The sequence below is a fragment of the Leucopleurus acutus genome (assembly GCF_964270905.1).
Source record: "Leucopleurus acutus genome assembly, chromosome: 3".
NCBI lineage: Eukaryota > Metazoa > Chordata > Mammalia > Artiodactyla > Delphinidae > Leucopleurus > Leucopleurus acutus.
This window is the reverse complement of record NC_139145.1, coordinates 120,876,803-120,895,658: the sequence shown is the minus strand read 5'-3', so window position 1 is coordinate 120,895,658 and position 18,856 is coordinate 120,876,803. Positions and strand designations below refer to the sequence as shown.

Here is an 18,856-nt window from a genome sequence, read left to right as displayed (position 1 = left end):
ATTATACACAGTTTAAAAATTTCCGAAGAAAAATTATGGAATAATAATATACAAACCTGTCATATCTTTGGATCCAAGATTCCTCTATATTTTTAAATCTATTGCGATCAAATTCTATTTCCCACTGCAAGGCATTTATTTCCTATAGAAAAAAATAGCACTTTCAAGGAAATTACTACAAATAAATCATTTCATGACTTTTGAATATCTGGAATAAATGATTTAGTCACTTCATAGAAATAGGTTAAAGACAAAAAACTAATTACTGCTCAAAAAGAGTCTATGATGTTTATAAACACATATGACACGCCTCTTTAGCACTCAAAAAGCTTTGCTGAAGCTTACTTATTATAGGGAACACTTCAAATTTGTTGGCCTGAACCTAGATTTCTCATTGTCCCCAACCCATGCAGACCCCAACATATACTCCTGGAAGTCTGAGCCCAGGACACTCCCACCAAGGGAGAGTAAAACAGGAATAGGAAGATGACCATCTAGGGTGTTTCTTAACTGCCTTTTTAGTGAAGATGAGACGGTCAGAAAGAGGCAGGCTCTGCAGGGCAAGCAGAAGAAGAAAAATAGGAAAAGAAGAAAAACAGGAAGTGTCGATTTGGCAGGCTTAGCCCATGTGACAATCTGTTTTGGATTATAAGCTCCAAAAGGGAAGGGACTGTATGAAGTTGAAGTACACCTAGCAGAGGGTATGCACAAATGACATATCCACTGGTACGGTGATTTTTAAGGGAATTCTATTTGAAAGCTTATTGAATTGAACAAGTCTACACTATACACTATATGTGGTCAAATACCTTCTCCAAGGATCTCTTTTGTTCCACAGTTTTTTGAAGCACTGCCTGGGTATGACTTGTGGCTTTGCCAAATATTGCCTAAGAAAAATAAAGATTGTAACAGTATAAATTAAATTTCCAATCACCCTTATATGCAAGGTGAAGTTCACATTTTTATTTTAAGACAGTAGAAAAGTACCTTGAGATGAGATTCCCACAGAGACCTTCTGTATAGAGTTTGATAGTTCAAAAGTCAGAAGATCTTGGTTTGGTTCTTTCCCAATGAACGTGAGAATGAATGAATGGATTTCGCACACAAGGACATGTACATGAACATTCATAGCAGCATTATTCATAATAGCCCAAAATACCCATCAACTGGTAAATGGATAAACAAAATGTGGCATATCTATATAATGGAATATTATCTGGCAATAAAAAAGGAAGAAAGCACTGACACATGCTACAACATGCATGAACCTTCAAAATACGCTAACTATAAGAATCAAGAGGCAAAAGAATCTAGACATATACTGTATGGTTCTATTTATGAAATAGAAAAGGCAAAGCTATAAAGCAGAAAGTAGATTAGTGGTGGCTGGGGATGGGAATGGGAATAACTGCTAATGGGTAAGAGGTTCCTTTTTTGGGGTGATGGAAATGTTCTAAATTAAGTTGTGATGATAGTTACACAATTCTAAGTTTAGTAAAAATAAATTGCTTAAAACAAGTGAAATTCATGACGTTAAGTTATATCTTAATAAAGCTGTTTTAAAAATCTATAGCTCAAAAAAAAAACTATATTAAACACTGATGCTTTTATTTTAAAAGCTATAACCAGGGAGTTCCCTGGTGGTCTAGTGTTCAGGATTCGGCACTTTTACTGCCATGGCCTGGGTTCAATCCCTGCTTGGGGAACTGAGATCCGGCAAGCTGTGCAGCATGGCCAAAAATATAAAAATTAAATTAAATTAAAAAAATAAAAGATAAAACCATACTACCTATCATTGGAATGTGTACCTGATGAAAGTGTAAAAGTAACTTCTTACATTGCTTTGAAGAATTCTCAATGCTTCCTCTTTACCTTCAAGATGTCTTTGAGATGCCTCAAGTTCAGTTTTCAAAATTTCTACCTCCTGAGGAGAAAAATACAATTAGTCTTCCTATCTGTGAGATACGCAACCCCAAATGATCAATTTAGACAGTCTACATTTAAGCTCAACATTCACTTTGACTCAAAGTGCTCTGACCTTACAAAATGAGGTTGGAAATTCCTCCAGGCTTTATAAGTGGACCAGAGAGGCTAAAACTGAGATGCTCGCTGTCAGGTGCCAGTTATGACTAAAAGCCCAAATCTTTTGCTTTTACCCATCTAGGCCACACACACAGTTAATAATTTGGAGAAAAACTTTAGACCACATAAAATAAGAACATGATCCGCTACACAGGCTACAGTAGCTATTATAGGTAGAACCGTGCCCCCCATCCCAAAAGATATGCTCAAGTCCTAACCCCTGGTACCATAAATTCGACCTTATTTGGAAATAGGGTCTTTGCAGATGTAATTAATGTCATACGAGATTAGAGTAGGCCTCAATCCAATGACTGGTGTGACGCAGCTACAAGCCAAAGGTTGTTGGCGGCAACCGCCAGAAGCTAGGAGGTTGTAAAGGATTCTCCTCTAGACCCTTCAGAGGGAACATGGCCCACCCACATCTTGATTTCAGACCTCTAGCCGCCATAGCTGAGAGAGAATCGATCTGCTCTTTTTTTTTTTTTTTTTTTTTTTTTTTTGCGGTACGCGGGCCTCTCACTGTTGTGGCCTCTCCCGTTGCAGAGCAGAGGCTCCGGTCGCACAGGCTCAGTGGCCATGGCTCACAGGCCCAGCTGCTCCGCGGCATGTGGGATCTTCCCGGACCAGAGCACGAACCCGTGTCCCCTGCATCGGCAGGCGGACTCCCAACCACTGCGCCACCAGGGAAGCCGCGATCTGCTCTTTTAAGACACCAGTTTGTCAGGGCAGCCCTAGGAAACCAGTAGAGTAGCGGTCACCAGAAGAGATACAAAGGCACAGTAAGGGAGTTCCGTGGCGGTCCAGCAGTTAAGACCCCATGTGTCCACTGCAGGGGGCCTGAGGTTTGACCTCTGGTCAGGAAACTAACATCCCACATGCTACGGCCAAAACAAAACCCAAAAAAACAAACAAAAAAACCAAATGCACACTAAGACGGGCTTTCTGTTCCTGAAAGGACAAGCACCCTCATAGAAACTCCAACTCCCAGCAAGATGGATGGTCTCCTCAGACCCCCTGGGGTACTTTCTAGTCCTCTGACTTCAAAGAGGTTCAATTAAGTCAGGTTATTTCAAGTCACACATACTGGGAAGACAGATGGAAGGGAGTGATTATTTTCTCCAGGAGGAGATTAGAGAAATAAGTTGGAAAGGAGAACAGGAGGGCATATTTATAGAATATCTGGAAAGCCAACAGTTGACTTCCATACCATGTTAGTAATACTTACACAAGATATCTATCAGTGGACTTTATTCACATGAGAATTTGTATGTTAGCCAGAGGACCTACCTCTAAAGTTTCCTGAAGACGTTGCCTTAATTCCACATTTGACAACTCTGAATTAGAATCTACTAGAGGGAAAAAAAATTAAATATTTTCTTTAGCTAGTTAAATATGGGACATTTGTTTACAAAATATCAAATACAGCCTTTCCCTAAATTGAAACAAGAAAATAACTGTAATAAACCAATGACGATAAAAACAGATAGCTTAGAACATTCCACAAATGAAAAGACACATACTTTTGAATCGAAAGACTCTTAAAAAAAAAAAGGACTCTAAAATAAAACTGTTGTTAATGAATTGGTTACTTACTATATCCAAACACAGTATTAATGAATGTTGGTGAGTAAAGTAAATAAATTTTGGTGTTTGGCTTAAGCCTGATCAATATCGTGATATGAATATCTAAGAAATAACCTGAATTTAATTTCTTTCCAAGGAGAATCACTAGAAGTCTCCAGTAACTTCAATTATTCTCTCCTTAATGGGATCGATCAACTGAGACATTAATCTGGGCTTCCCAGGAACTTCATTTACATTGCAGTTTCACTGGCAATAGAAAAACATTGAAGTGATAAATTATAGCAAGAGAACAGGAAGTAAAGAAGCAAAAAAATTTAGAAAGAATATTTTGAAGGACATTAAAAATTTCTCAAAACAATTCTTTTCTTTGCTATTCTGAACTTTCATCAACATGACAGTAACCAAGGGAAAACCTAAGTCATGTTTTTACTCTGATAATTCAGGGTTCCAATGAGGGACAAAAGCGACATTGGGGAACTTCCCTGGCGGTCCAGTGCAGGGGGCATGGGTTCAATCCCTGGTCGGGGAACTAAGATCCTGCATGCAGCATGGTGTGGCCAAAAATAAAAAAATAAATTAAATTTTTTAAAAAGTAACACTGGGTTGACAATGACAAGTTCTATTCTATTAACACCTGTGGTAGGCAGAATAATGGCCCCCAAAGATGTCCACATATTAATCCCAGAACCTGTGAATACCTAGCAAAAAGGATTTTGCAGGTGTGATTAAATACTTGGAGATAGAAGATTATTCTGGATTACCCAGGTCCTTATAAATGAAAGAAGGAGGCAGGGGAGTCAGTTTCAGCATGAGGCAGCGGGAGAAGTGGCTGTGAAGACGGAGGAAGGGTACCACGGCCAGGGAAGGCAGCCTCTAGACGGTGGAAAAGGCAAGGGAGCGGGTTCTCCCCTAGAGCCTCCAGAAGGGAGGCCATGCCAACACCGTGATTTTAGTCCAGTGAAACCTGTTTTGGATTTTTGACCTACAGAACTGTAAGAGAATAAAATTTATGTTGTTTTAAACCATTAAATTTCTGGTAATTTGGAAACTGCCTATTTGCAAGAGGAAACTAACACAATATTCTCACCTAGGATCAAGTCAACGTTGATAAAAAGACAAAAGTCAATAACTCAAAAAATATAGGAGCTCATACCATTACTATTACTTCTTGTTTATATCCCAGAAGTTTCCTCACATTTTTGTAAAGGCATCTTAGCATAATGTTCAATTTTCAACATCTTGCTTGCAAAACAGTATCCATCCTCTATGCATGATAAGGACTTGGAAGAAGAATATATAAATAATCCCATCCTAATTTCAAGAAGGATTTTGAAGGACAGAGATCGATCCCCAGCTGCACCATGTTTTCATAAATCTGAAATGTTTCTTAAATTATTTTCATGTTGTTCTAATTGTGTTTGTTCCACTTTGGTGGGGAAGTTTTACAATGTGGATTACAAAAGATTCAGCCACACCAGAGCTGTACCTCAGTGCAGGCTGGGACTCATCCACCAGTTCTGGGTCACTTCGCAGTTGTAACATTCTATCACAATATGATTCTGAATTTTATTCTCTCCTTAGTGTACAGCACAATTTATTTTTACTTATGATAAATTAATTTTGTTTTGAGAATTTTATGACATCCCTAAAATAACCTGAAGCCTGTGTGTTCTGCCTGTAACACTCCTTCCCCAGATGAGCATCAGGCTTGCAGTGCTCCAATGTGACCTCTCTTTTTGTGGTATGCGGGCCTCTCACTGTTGTGGCCTCTCCCATTGCGGAGCACAGGCTCCAGGCGCGCAGGCTCAGCGGCCATGGCTCACGGGCCCAGCCGCTCCGCGGCATGTGGGAATCTTCCCGGACCGGAGCACGAACCCATGTCCCCTGCATCGGCAGGGGGACTCTCAACCACTGCGCCACCAGGGAAGCCCAATGTCACCTCTCTTGACCTATGCCCCAAACAGCAGCGCCCTAGCCCCTCCACTCATTCACTGTCTTTTCACATACCACTGCCTGATGTTACATAGCTGTTGATTTGCAGGTTTATTTTCTGTCTGCTCTACCAGAATGTGAACTCCATGACATTAGGGCCTTTGACTATTTTATTTACTGATGTTATTCCCAGAGTCTGGTACTGTGCTGGGCACCTAACAGGTACCCAATAAATGTTTGTTGAATAAGACAAAAAAAGAACAAATGAAGTATACCACTACTTCACAAGAAAAGCAAGGTAAGTAATTACTTATTGATATAACTAACATATATGTATTGATGCAGAATAATTACTGTACTTCACAATTTGTATAATACGTGGAGACAGAAACATCAATCACTTTTAGCATCACCAATCAACCTCTAGAGGTGAATGAAGATAAATTTCTAAAATCCACGATGGTGACCCATCTTCATGTGTTGGGAGGCGGAGAGCACTGGTAAAATCCACACGGCAGAAAAGAGAAGGAGGAAGAGGATGCTGGGCAGTCTTACCAGTGCTACTTTGTCGGCCGTGATAGGGAATCTGGGGTCCTTCCGGGTATGTGTCATGCAAGCTCTTATGCTTGGAATACTGAAAAACGGCACTGTTTCTTTCTTCCCCATTTCTTGAAAACGGGGGAGGACTAAAGGCCTTTCCATCTGATCTTTTTCTAGATGTAAATACATGTGAAACTTGCACTTCATAAATGCCGCCGGGCCTTCTTCTGAGGCCATACCCTAAATCGCCTTCTGCCATGTCATCGTCCTCTGCTTCCCAGGCCTGCCCCTCTGCCTCACTCTGCAGCCTCGCCTCCCTGCTCATCAGCCACGTGCCTTCTTTACCGTAGGGATAAACACATTATCTGCAGTTAAGAGAAAACAGTAGTTAAAAAGCCGTCAGTATAATCCAAGTTGGGTTTGCCAGGGAAGAAAAGTTCCTTCCTGTATTTTGCAGGCACAGCCAGCAATGCACAAGCACACAGATGCCCCTTGCAATCCAACTGAAGCGGTTTGACATTTCAGGACTTTTCGGGTAAGAAAAGATCTGACTCCTTATTTCCAAGGAAATAGGAAAGACTTTTACTGAATCCAATAATCTACTGATCAGGATAAAGCAGATCAGGCTTTGCCAAGGAAAAAGAACGCCCCTGACAAACAAGCTTACAAAGGAAAGGGATCAGTTTTCACAAGCCAAAGAAGAGTCTCTGAAAACCCAGCTTCCAATGACTAAGACCATCTTGCCTCTGTTCCTCACAACGCTTCATCTACTTCAGGTGCTCAGGGCCCTTACGCTCTCTCCTACGGCTCTACTTGGTTCGTTTTCTATTTCTGTGCAGATACGATTAGGAGAGGTTTTGTCGGGACAGTGACAGATGGAGGGAGGAAGGTCCCCCACATCGTCCCTCTCTTTCTCTAACCATGCCACACCTGTGTTCAAAACCCTCCAGTGTTTCTCAGCACAGAGTAAAAGTCAAAGCCCTTCCAATGGCGAGGGGCCCCAAGCTCACCTCTGCCCCGTACCCTCACCCTGGCCTCCCCAGCCTCCCTGGTCTTACTGACCGAGCCAGGCATTCCTGCCCCAGAGCTTCGAGTTCCCTCTGCCTGGAACATTCTTCCCCCAGCCAGATGCACAGCTGGTTCCTCACCTCCTTGGGTCTTTCCTGCAGCGTCACCTTCTCAGCGTGGCCTTTCCTGACACCCCACCTAAAACTGCCAACTCCTCTTCACTATCCCACTTCTCTGCTTGACTTTTCTTCTTGGCATTTATGACCTTCTAACATACCCCTCTATATTTTACGCATTTTTCAAAGCACACCATTCAAAGGGGGAAAGCAGTACACTTGGGAGCCTAGGGAAGCAGAAGGTGGCTCTGGCCTGCCTGTTACGCTTCTCAAAAGGTAGTGCGACCTGGACATTTCCTCTACCAGAGCCCAAACCCGCTCCCGAGGGCCCGAAGTGGAATGCAAGCTCCACAGGGTAGAGATTTTGGTCTGTTTGGATCACAATGCATGCCCAGTGCCTACACAGTTATCTAAGACGTGATCAGTGCGCAACAGTACTTTTAAATAAGTGGATAAAGGGAGAAAGGAATAAACAAACAAACTGAGGGACTTCCCTGGCGGTCCGTGGTTAAGACTCTGTGCTTCCACTGCAAAGTGCGCAGGTTTGATTCCTGGTAGGGGAACTAAGATCCTGCATGCAGCCAAAATAAACAGATAGATAGGTAGATAAATCAATTAATTAAATAAATAAAACCAATAAACTGAAATACTTGCCTGGGGTGAAAAACAAAACAGCCACCTCTGTAAGGCTCCACACCGGATAACCTGGGGCTAACTCCGGATAAAAATGCCCAACAGAGGGCTTCCCTGGTGGCGCAGTGGTTGAGAGTCCCCCTGCCGATGCAGGGGACACAGGTTTGTGCCCCAGTCCGGGAATATCCCACATGCCGCGGAGCGGCTGGACCCGTGAGCCATGGCCGCTGAGCCTGTGCGTCTGGAGGCTGTGCTCCGCAACGGGAGAGGCCACAACAGTGAGAGGCCCACGTACCGCAAAAAAAAAAAAAAAAAAAAAAAAAGCCCTACAGAGAAATGCCCATCACTGAGCAACCCCCCCACCCCGTGTGGAGCCCACTGTGGGCACCTACCTGGTGACAGTGTCCACCTGTTGGCTGGAGAGCACCAGAAATGCTCAGCCTTGTCCCTCCAGTACAAGGGCAGTGAAGAGGGACTTTCACCACCAGTCATTTCAAAACAGCTGCTTTGCTGAAGGTATTTAGAAATATTTCATCCTTTTCTCAAGACTCATTTTTTTTTTAAAAAAAGGAAAATAAACACATCTGAAATCCTTTCTAAATATCCTGCTGTTTAAGTAATTGCTTACCAAGACATTCAAAAATAATTAAATCTCAGTCTTGTATTTTTGCTTAAGTCTCTCTCTTAGTCTCCCACTTTTAAAACCACACAAAGATGCCAAATAAATCTATCATGTTTGAAGGGGTTTCTGTTATTTTTAGGGTCAAGGTACCATACACTTTCAATGTTTAAAAACAAAGGCCTTTAAAAAATTAAAAAACAGGGGCTTCCCTGGTGGCGCAGTGGTTGAGAGTCTGCCTGCCGATGCAGGGGACACGGGTTCATGCCCCGGTCCGGGAGGATCCCACATGCCGTAGAGCGGCTGGGCCCGTAAGCCATGACCGCTGAGCCTGCGCGTCCGGAGCCTGTGCTCCGCAATGGGAGAGGCCACAGCAGTGAGAGGCCCGCGTACCAGTAAACAAATATATATATATATATACCAAAAAAAAAAAAAAATTAAAAAACAAAACAAAACAAACAAAGGCCCTTAAAAATTTTAGAGAGATACATTATAAAAGAAGATACTTGGAGAGTTCCCCAGTGGCCTAGTGGTTAGGATTCCAGACTTTCACTGCCGGTGCCCGGGTTCAATCCCTGGTCGGGGAACTGAGATACAGCCATAAAGCGCAGCCAAAAAAAAGGAAGAAGAAGATACATAGATGGAAAGAGGCTCGATATCATTCATCAAGGAATTATAGATTACAATTACAAAAAACTACAATGAGATTCCACCACGTACCACTGTCAATTCCAGGTGTTGCCAAGGATGTGGACACCCAAATACACTGATGGCAGGAGTATAAGATGGTACAACCACTGTGAAAAAGTTTGACAGTTTCTTTCAAACAAGTGACCCAACAACTGCATTCTTAAGCTTTACCCATGAAAAATGAAAACGTGTTCATACAAAGATGTGTGCATGAATGTTCAGAGTATTATTCAAATTAGCCAAAAAACTGAAAACAATCCAAATGTCCATCAACAAGAAAATGGACAAATTGTGGTAGTCCACACACAGAATATATTCAGTAATAAATAATACATTTCTGATATATGCAATAATGTGGATGAATCTTACATTATGCTAACAGAAGAACCATGTATTGTATGAAATCCAGGCAAAACAACAGATCAATGGTTACCTGGGGTGGGAAGGTTGGCTTCAAAGGGCATGAGGGAACTTTTCTGGGGTGATGAAAAAGTCTTTTATGTTGACTGGAATGATGGTTTGTCAAAACTCATTAAACCATATACTTACAATGGTACATTTTATTATATGTAAATTATACCTCAATAATATATTAAAATGTATTTTTAAAAACAGAAAAAAAAATGAGACCTTTTAACTGGATTAGGGGAAAAGACGAGAAGTGTGTTAATCAGCTGTGTCCTCCTAGAAAAGAAAATGATTAAACTGGATGCCTTAAATTGGCAACAACTTGGGCTTCCCTGGCGGCGCAGTGGTTGGGAATCCGCTTGCCAATGCAGGGGACACAGGTTCAAGTCCTGGTCCGGGAAGATCCCACATGCCGCAGAGCAACTAAGCCCGTATGCCACAACTACTGAGCCTGTGTTCTAGAGCCCGCGAGCCACAACTACTGAGCCCACACGCCTACAGCCCGTGCTCCGCAACAAGAGAAGCCACCGCAATGAGAAGCCCGTGCACTGCAACGAAGAGCAGCCCCACTCACCACAACTAGAGAAAGCCCAAGTGCAACAAGGAAGATCCAACATGGCCAAAAATAAATAATAGATTAATTAATTAATTTTAAAAATTGGCAACAACTTTTAAGCCATGATGTTATAACAGCTAGCACTTGTTGCTTGCTTTCTGTGTGCGAGGCACTATTCTAAGTGCTCTACTTAGATTATTCTATTTAATCTTCACAAACACTTTACAAGACAATACTATTGTCGTTTAAGTCTAGACAATTACACTGAAGTACAGAGAGGTTAAATAACATAGCTAAAAAGAGAGAGAGCCAGATTCTGAATCTAGGCCCCTCACGTCAGAGATACTGTTAGACTCTTAGCCAGTGCTTTCTATCTTTCAGAGAACTTCAATGAGATTAACATCAGAGTAAACCAAGTTTCTATTATTTATGATATCAAGTAAAACTGAGAGTAAAAGTCTAAAAAGCTAGTTTGGCAACACTCAACAAAGTATATTGGACCCATTTTTTCCCAAAATTTTTATGAAATCATCTTGGTTCCTCTACAAGTTTATTTTCTAAGTAAGTTTGTCTAGGGACTTCCCTGGTGGTCCAGTGGGTAGGACTCTGTGCTCCCAATACAGGGGGCCTGGGTTCGATCCCTGGTCGGGGAACTAGATCCCGCACATATGCTGCAACTAAGAGTTCACATGCTGCAACTAAGAAGTCTGCGTGCCGCAACTAAGAAGCCCTCATGCCACAAGAAGATCCCACATGTTGCAACTAAGACCCAGCGCAGCCAAAATAAATAAATAAATAAATAAATAATTTTAAAAAAATGTTTGTCTATTTTTATTTGTCAAGGTAGATAGGATATTACTTACTGAATCAAAGACTAATCCCTAAGAGGCTGTATTTTACCTCTAGTGCAGCCTCCTGCCTCTGTTAAGAAGGGCGTGGTCAGGGTCTGGTAGCCAACAGTGAAGAAAACAGAATTGGTCAACGCAAAGGAAAAAAGCAATAAGAGGAAAGAGTAAGCAATCACAGGATCAGCTAAGAATATTTTTCAATGTGCCACATATATTCAGGCGTCACAGGTACACCTTCCTACTGTTCAGAGGTGAACAAAATGAGCCTTCACATGGTCTAATGCTCTAGTGTTTTTTAAAATGTAACTTTGTTATATACTGTTATATACTAATTATATAGTAATATTAATATGTAATGCAGTCAGGGCTTCCCTGGTGGTCCAGTGGTTAAGACGTGACTTTTGGAACACATTTCTTCTAAGAAAGGGGAAAAAAGTTGAAGTTACTAACATTCCATTCAACCAGTTTTGGTTTTTTTTGTTTTTTTTGCGGTACACGGGTCCCTCACTGTTGTGGCCTCTCCCGTTGCGGAGCACAGGCTCCGGACCCGCAGGCTCAGCCGGCCATGGCTCACAGGCCCAGCCGCTCCGCAGCATATGGGATCTTCCTGGACCGGGGCGCAAACCCGTGTCCCCTGCATCGGCAGGCGGACTCTCAACCACTGCGCCACCACGGAAGCCCCATTCAACCAGCTTTAAATGCATTCAAGGCTGACAACCAAGGAGGCAGCAGGATGTGTGACAGAGAAGGGCCCTGACCCAGAAGGCCTGGGTTCAAATCTCACACCACCACGTGCTGCTCTGTGATCCTGGGCAAGTCACTTAATCTCTCAGAGCCTATTTTAGGATTTCCAAAATGGCTTTAAGCATAACTACTTTATAGGGGTATTTTGGACACTATCAATATATTTGAAATCAAAGTTCATTAATATGAATTTGAGTATTAGTTTCTTCATTCGTCAAGTCAGGGGACTGGATAAGATTCTTCCGTTCTTTAGACCTCTAAAATTCTGGCTCTATAGCAGCATTTTCCAAAGTGTGCCCCATGGAACCCTGGCTCTATGGACTATTAGGTGTTGCTAGAAATAAAAAGGTCCTTTTGGTCTTATTATGGGTGTCTTCTTATGCCAGCCCAAGCATACATGACTTGCCCAAAATTACACAGGCAGTGGCAGGGCCAGAACTAGAATCCATATCCCTGGCTCCTGGCCCACTTGGGAATGGCAACTGAATGAACAGACTACAGACCGTGAGCACACAATCTTCTACTCTTCCATTAGAACAACTCTGAAAGTGACGTGTATCTTCCTAATTGCTAAATCTAAGATCTAGCCTCATTCCTCAGGCTCCTGCGCTTCTGCAGAAGCTGTGATGCTACTGACTCACCATGTCCAAGTCCTCCGGCCCACCTTCATTCCTCAACCCCACAGGGATCCCTGACTGGCTCCTACCTGCCCACTCAGACTCCTTTGCCTCTTCCTGTCCCTTCCGTATATGTTTGGCTTCCATTCCTGAAAACTCTTAAAATACACATCCCCAGCTCGATATCCTGCCAGCATTTCAAACACAGCTTGTTCAAAAACAAATGCATTACCCTCCCCACTGCCACCCCAGGTCTCCTGCTGAGTCCTCTGTTTCTGCAAACCCATCAATCACGCTCCAAAACATCCAGGGCCAAAACTTTGGGATTTGGGGTTTTTTCCTTTTTCTTCTTTTCAGTGCCTTCAGTTGCCAAGTCCTCTAGGTCCACAAAATCTCCCCAAACCATGTCCTTCTTTGCATATCAACTTCACAGCCCCGGATGAACTTCTTTTACTTCTCCTGGGCTAAACCAATACTTCCCTAACTGATCTACTCCAAGCCATTGCTGCCAACTCAGTCATCTGCGAGCACAGATCCAATGATGCCCCTCTCCTGCCCAAAAACATTGCATAGCTCCCATGGTATATATGATTAAAGTAGGTGTCACCTTGTTTTCCACAACGTAACCAGTTTTCACTTCCTGTGCCATCTGCCAGTATTCCCTGGGCATGCTCTGTGCTTCCGTGGAAAAGCGATTGTACCTGCTCCCAGGCCCCTTCAGCCTGGTCTCGTTAAAGCCTCTGCTGGAGCCATTCTCCACCCAGAATGCTTTCTCCTCTCAGGCCCTCCTCAGTTCATGACAGCCACTCCCTCCAGTAGCCCTCCTGACTCCCCTGGGCCAGATGTGCTTTCTTCTACCTCTGAGCCCTCCTAGCTCTGCGTTGTATCCTTCTAATAGTCCGTATTTCCTACCTGACTTGCTTTTTTATCACACACGGCCCTACTGTAGGGAATGAGTGTCTCTCATTTACTTGCGCATAACAGGTGTTCCAGAGACACTTAATGGATGGAATTCAAAAAGAAAACAGATTCCTGCCCGGAAAACTTGAACTAGAAGCATCCACACCCACTAGCCAGACAACTATTTCCTTAGCAAACAAGTTGATCAAACAGACACCTAATTCCTGTCAGGCTTGGCAAAAAAGGAACTGACTTCAGCCCTTTCCGTAAACAGTGATCTGCAGCATACCGCTGTAGGATTTTGTTTAAATTTTAATGTTAAAATAATTTTAGATTTACAGTAAGTTGCAAAGATAGTACAGTAAGCTCCTGTATGCTCTCTACCCAAATTCCTCTAATGCAATATTAGAGTACATTTATCAAAAATAAGAAATTAACATTGATACACGCACTTACCAAATACTTTATCAGGATTTCCCCAGTTTCTCTACTGATGTCCTTTTTCTGTTCTAGGATCGAATCCAGGATACCACATTGCATTTACTGCGCTGTAGTTTTAAGGCTCATAATTAGCAGAAAAATATAGAAAAAATAATAATAAAGGAGGAGATGAGAGAGGTAGAGTCTTTCAAAATCTATTCCTTATTTCTACAATATAAGATGAGGACATTCAACTAGCAAGAGCGGAAGAAGGAGCCAGTTTACCAGCTTGTACATAACCTGCCGAGCTTCTCGAATTTGCGCAGCCCCGCCCTGGGGTCTGGCCCCGGACCCTCTCCACTGTCCTCGGCGGGTGAGGAACCGAGAGCAGGTCTAAGTGAGCTGGACCCCGGCCGCCTCGCGCCGCCCCCGTCCCTCCGCCCCCTGAGCGCGCTCACCTGAGGCCGAGACTCCACGCTGCGCTGGCCGCCGTTCCTCCAGCCACGTGACCGCGCTGCGCGGCCCCAACCGGAAAGGCGGGCGTGGCGGCCGGGGGTCCGGCACCGCCCCCTGGCTTTGCGCCAGAGCCGGAGCTCACATGGTTAGGGGACTGCGCAGGTAGCTCTGTCCGACTTACACCCCGGTAACGTGACCAGCTGTGCGCAACCGAGTTTTAAATAATAGCTCGAGACCTAGAAAAACAGGGCGAGGCAGTGCGTGCGTCAGTAAAGGTAAAATTAGCTGGTTCAAATATTAAGCGTCTAGGAATCGAGTAAGAGAAAGATGGAGCTGAGCTGGAGCGGCGGCTCTTGAAAAGCAGGCGTTCAGAGCTAAGGAATGAGGGGGCCTTGTAGGCCAGAGGAGCTGCTGGGGCAAAGGCCAGGCAGTGGGAAGGAGCCAGAGGGCAGGGCCTGGTGGGCCTGGAAAGCTGCTATACGGACCACCCATTCCTGTGAATATACGGTGCAGGGCCCTACCTCCCTTTAACCCCTCCCAAAACGTGCTGGGTCATTAGCTTCACCTGGTGCAATGATTTTGGTATTATTCCCTAATACCCAACATCCTTGAAATAACTGAAGGAATTTTGTAGTGGTCAAAAACTTGACCAGATTTAATGATTACTCTGGATTAGAAATAAACTAATGCCATAGAAAATTCAGTTAACAATGACATTAAGAAGAAAAAAAGGGAATTTTATTAGGGCCAAACAGGATTATAACCCAGAAGACAGACCCTCAGAAAGCCCTGAGAACTGTTCCACCTGTTAGAAGTCTAAGACACAGTTATATCCGTTTTCAAGACGGAGGATCTTACGTGGAAATGACATACTGATATTTTACATAAGGTTCACCAAAGATACATAGCCCAGGTAAGCACGTGGAGAGCGAGCAACAAGGAACCATGACCCCCTACAGAGCTGCGCTTCTTTTAGGAAGTTACATGGCTAGCATCAGAAGAAAGGGAAAAAATTGATCTCTACGGTGGAGCATGCGCTTCTATCTTTGAGGAGCTCTGGTTAATGTTTAATGCAGATGCACGTGCACATTAGGGAGGGAGGAGGCCCAAAGGGACACACAGAGAATTTTATGTTTAATTTTTCTTGTTCTGCCTTAAAGTATACATTTTATTTCATCACTAGTAAACCCTTTTCTCGCAGTAACAAGCTTCTTAATCTTCCTCTTCTGCAAATCCATAACCATCCATTTCCCCAAAGTAAAGATACCTAGATATGAAGAAAACGAGCCTTAGAACTGAGGCTTTAATTTCTCCTGATTATGAGCATACCAGAAGCTCAGGGATTTAGATTACCATAAAAGATCAATATGTTTATAACTTTAAAGCCAGTTTGCCTGCTGTCTTGTTTAGTATGATGAGCATGTTCAGTAGCTTTACAAACCCCAAATAATTTTTCTTCACTTAAAACTGTGACTTAACTGTTTAAAATAACAGTCTTTAAAATTTTTCAAGTCTCTCTCCTAAAAAAAAAACTTAAATAACTCTGTTTTCTTTGTCAGAACTTCTCCAGAATGCAGAACTTTGATTGCATGCATATAAAATTTATTATGAAACATTTTGAAGTAATGTGGTATGCAGTTAAGTTTGTGGTTTATTTTTTTGTGTATGGAGGTACATCATTTGTTGAAAGATTATTATTTCCCCCATTGATTTGTCTTTGCACCTCCATCAAAAATTGCCCCTATATGCGTGGGTTTATTTCTGGACTCTATTCTGTTCCACTGATATGTGTTCATCCTTCCACCAATACCACACTGACTTACTTTACTCTTTATAGCAAATCTTTAAATCAGTTACTGTAAGTCTTTTAACTTTGTTCTTTTTCATCATTGGTTATTCTGGTTCCTATATATTTCCATATAAATTTTAGAATCAGCTTATCAATTTTTACTTTAAAAGAGTATGCCGGAGGGCTTCCCTGGTGGCGCAGTGGTTGAGAATCCGCCTGCCAATGCAGGGGACACGGGTTCGTGCCCCGGTCCGTGAAGATCCCACGTGCCGCGGAGCGGCTGGGCCCATGAGCCATGGCCGCTGAGCCTGCGCGTCCGGAGCCTGTGCTCCGCAACGGGAGAGGCCACAGCAGTGAGAGGCACGCGTACCGCAAAAAAAAAAAAAAAAAAAAGAGTATGCTGGAACCTAAGTGTCCATCGATAGATGAATGGATAAAGAAGATGTGGCACATATATACGATGGAATATTACTCAGCCATAAAAAGAAATGAAATTGAGTTATTTGTAGCGAGGTGGATGGACCTAGAGTCTGTCATACAGAGTGAAGTAAGTCAGAAAGAGAAAAACAAATACTGTATGCTAACATATATATATATATGGAATCTAAAAAAAAAAAAAATGGTTTTGAAGAACCTAGGGGCAGGATAGGAATAAAGACGCAGATGTAGAGAATGGACTTGAGGACACCGGGACGGGGATGGGTAAGCTGGGACGAAGTGAGAGAGTGGCATGGACTTATAAATACTACCAAATGGAAAATAGCTAGTGGGAAGCAGCCGCATAGCACAGGGAGATCAGCTTGGTGCTTTGTGACCACCTAGAGGGGTGGGATAGGGAGAGTGGGAGGGAGACTCAAGAGGGAGGAGATATGGGTATATATGTATATGTATAGCTGATTCACTTTGTTATAAAGCAGAAACTAACACACCATTGTAGAGCAATTATACTCCAATAAAGATGTTTAAAAAAAAGTATGCTGTGATTTTGCTTGGGATTGAATTTATAGATCAATTTGGAGAAAATTGACATGTTAATAATATTTATGAGTCTTGAAATTCATGAACATGGTATATCCATCCATTTGGATCTTTGATTTCTCTCATCTGATTTTCTGCATGCAGATCTTGCACATATTTTCTTAGATTTATACCTAAGTATGTAATGCTTTTTGGTTCTATTGTAAATGGTATTGTTGTTTTAATTTCCAGTTGTTTGTCACTACTATATGGAAATGCAGTTGATTTTTGTGTATTGGTCTTGTATCCTGTGACCTTGCTAAGGTCAGTTATTCATGTAGCTTTTGTGTGGTTTCTCTTTGGAATTTCTGCATAAATAATCATGTTAATTGAGAATAGCTTATTTATTCCTTTCAGCTCTTTTATTTTCTTGCTTAATGCACTGGACAGGACTTCCAGGACGACCAATTTGCTTTTTATTTGCTAGTCTTGCTTAACAAATTATATTTTTCTAATCTCCCCTTCCATAAAAATAAACCCCTTAAAAAATAAACCTCTTGATGGATTTCAGGGGCTTGTGAATCTTTGAAAAATATAAGCAACATTTTATGTTAGTAAGTATATCTGTATTTCCTTGGAGGAAGTGGGTTCATAGCTTACATCGGACTGCCAAAGGGATTTATGTCATCAAAAGGATTAAGGAATAAATTTTAAGTAAAAGCACAGGTATAATTTTCATGATCTTGTTTTTCACATATGCAGCAACCAAAGTTATTAAGAACAGTGTTTTTTGTTTTTGTTTTTACTTTGCCCTCTCCCCCGTTGATAGGAAAGAATAAATATTTCTCTGCAGTTTTGACCCCTATCACTTTTGTGTTAAAGATAAACACGAATTTAAATGTTGGTAGGGGTTGGTGGTAGGACATGCTTAGAATGCAGAAGAAATACAGCTCAAGTAAGGCCAATACCTTATTTCAAAGCCCGCAAAAATAAAAATATAACAAGAAGGGCATGAGGGGAAAAAATAACTAGTTATCCACATATCAAAGCTTATTATCTTAAGACACTCTTGAGAAACTGAATGAATCACGTTAAGAAGTCTCATTTAAAGAAATATAAAATGATTCAAAATTTGCCACACTTTTATCTCCTTCAGTTTGGTTTAAATCAGCCTATTTAAACAAAAAGTTAACAAGTAGGTTTGGATAAAACCAGAGACAAACAGTAAATAGGATTATTTTTAAGACCTTTTTCAAGCAACTATAAGATGTTAAAGCATTGTCACTAGTTTCACATGAAAACCTAGGGCTGAAATTAATAAGTATATTAATATTTTTAAGATTCTCATAATGTATTAGATTCCATTATTTCCTTTCTGTTGAAGGAAAATCTTTATTATTATGAGCCAATGTTAGTGTTAGGATGGATAATTATTAGCAATCAGTTGACAAGCAAGAGAATTTAGTGAATCCCTGTAGTGAAAAGAATATTGTCTTTTCAAAACAGCCATTAGTGGGAATTCCCTGGCGGTCCATTGGTTAGGACTCCATGCTTCCACTGCAGGGTGCGTGGGTTTGATCCATTGTCAGGAAACTAAGATCCCACAAGCCACGTGGCCAAAAAAAAAAAAAAAAAAAGCAGCCTAGTACTACTAAAAATAACAACAAACACATATATGGTGCTTAGTATGTGTAAAGCACTGTTTGTTTCGTCCTTATAGTAGTCCTCTGAAGTAGTAGTTGTCCTCATTCTATATTTGATTTGATCCCACGTAGTACTGGTAAAACCTTTGTGATAGTATCCTACTAGTCTGGGTAAGCTTTCTTCTCCATACCCATCCTTCAAGGACCTGCATCCTACGTCATGTATCCTTAATTTTTTTCTTTTATTCTCTCATTATGTTAGAACCTCCAGAAGGGCACGTATCACAATCTACTATTTGTTTAAAGTGTCCATT

The 18,856-nt window shown here is 41.9% G+C and overlaps 1 protein-coding gene across 2 annotated transcripts in view; it reads right to left on the bottom strand.

Moving 5' to 3' along the window:
- Positions 1-14,002, bottom strand: part of CCDC125 (coiled-coil domain containing 125) — a 32,293-nt gene extending 18,291 nt beyond the window's left edge. Inside the window, exons 1-6 of one of the 2 annotated variants that reach the window (XM_082836907.1) lie at positions 13,734-14,002; positions 6,154-6,503; positions 3,370-3,431; positions 1,838-1,924; positions 810-887; positions 57-142 (exon numbers count right to left, since the gene is read on the bottom strand). In XM_082836907.1, the coding sequence (XP_082693033.1) occupies positions 57-142; positions 810-887; positions 1,838-1,924; positions 3,370-3,431; positions 6,154-6,463 (623 nt within the window). In that variant the 5' untranslated portion in view covers positions 6,464-6,503; positions 13,734-14,002. The remainder of the gene's footprint in view (positions 1-56; positions 143-809; positions 888-1,837; positions 1,925-3,369; positions 3,432-6,153; positions 6,504-13,733) is intronic. The other variant, XM_082836908.1, reaches the window with a different exon arrangement.
- Positions 14,003-18,856: the final 4,854 nt, after the last annotated feature.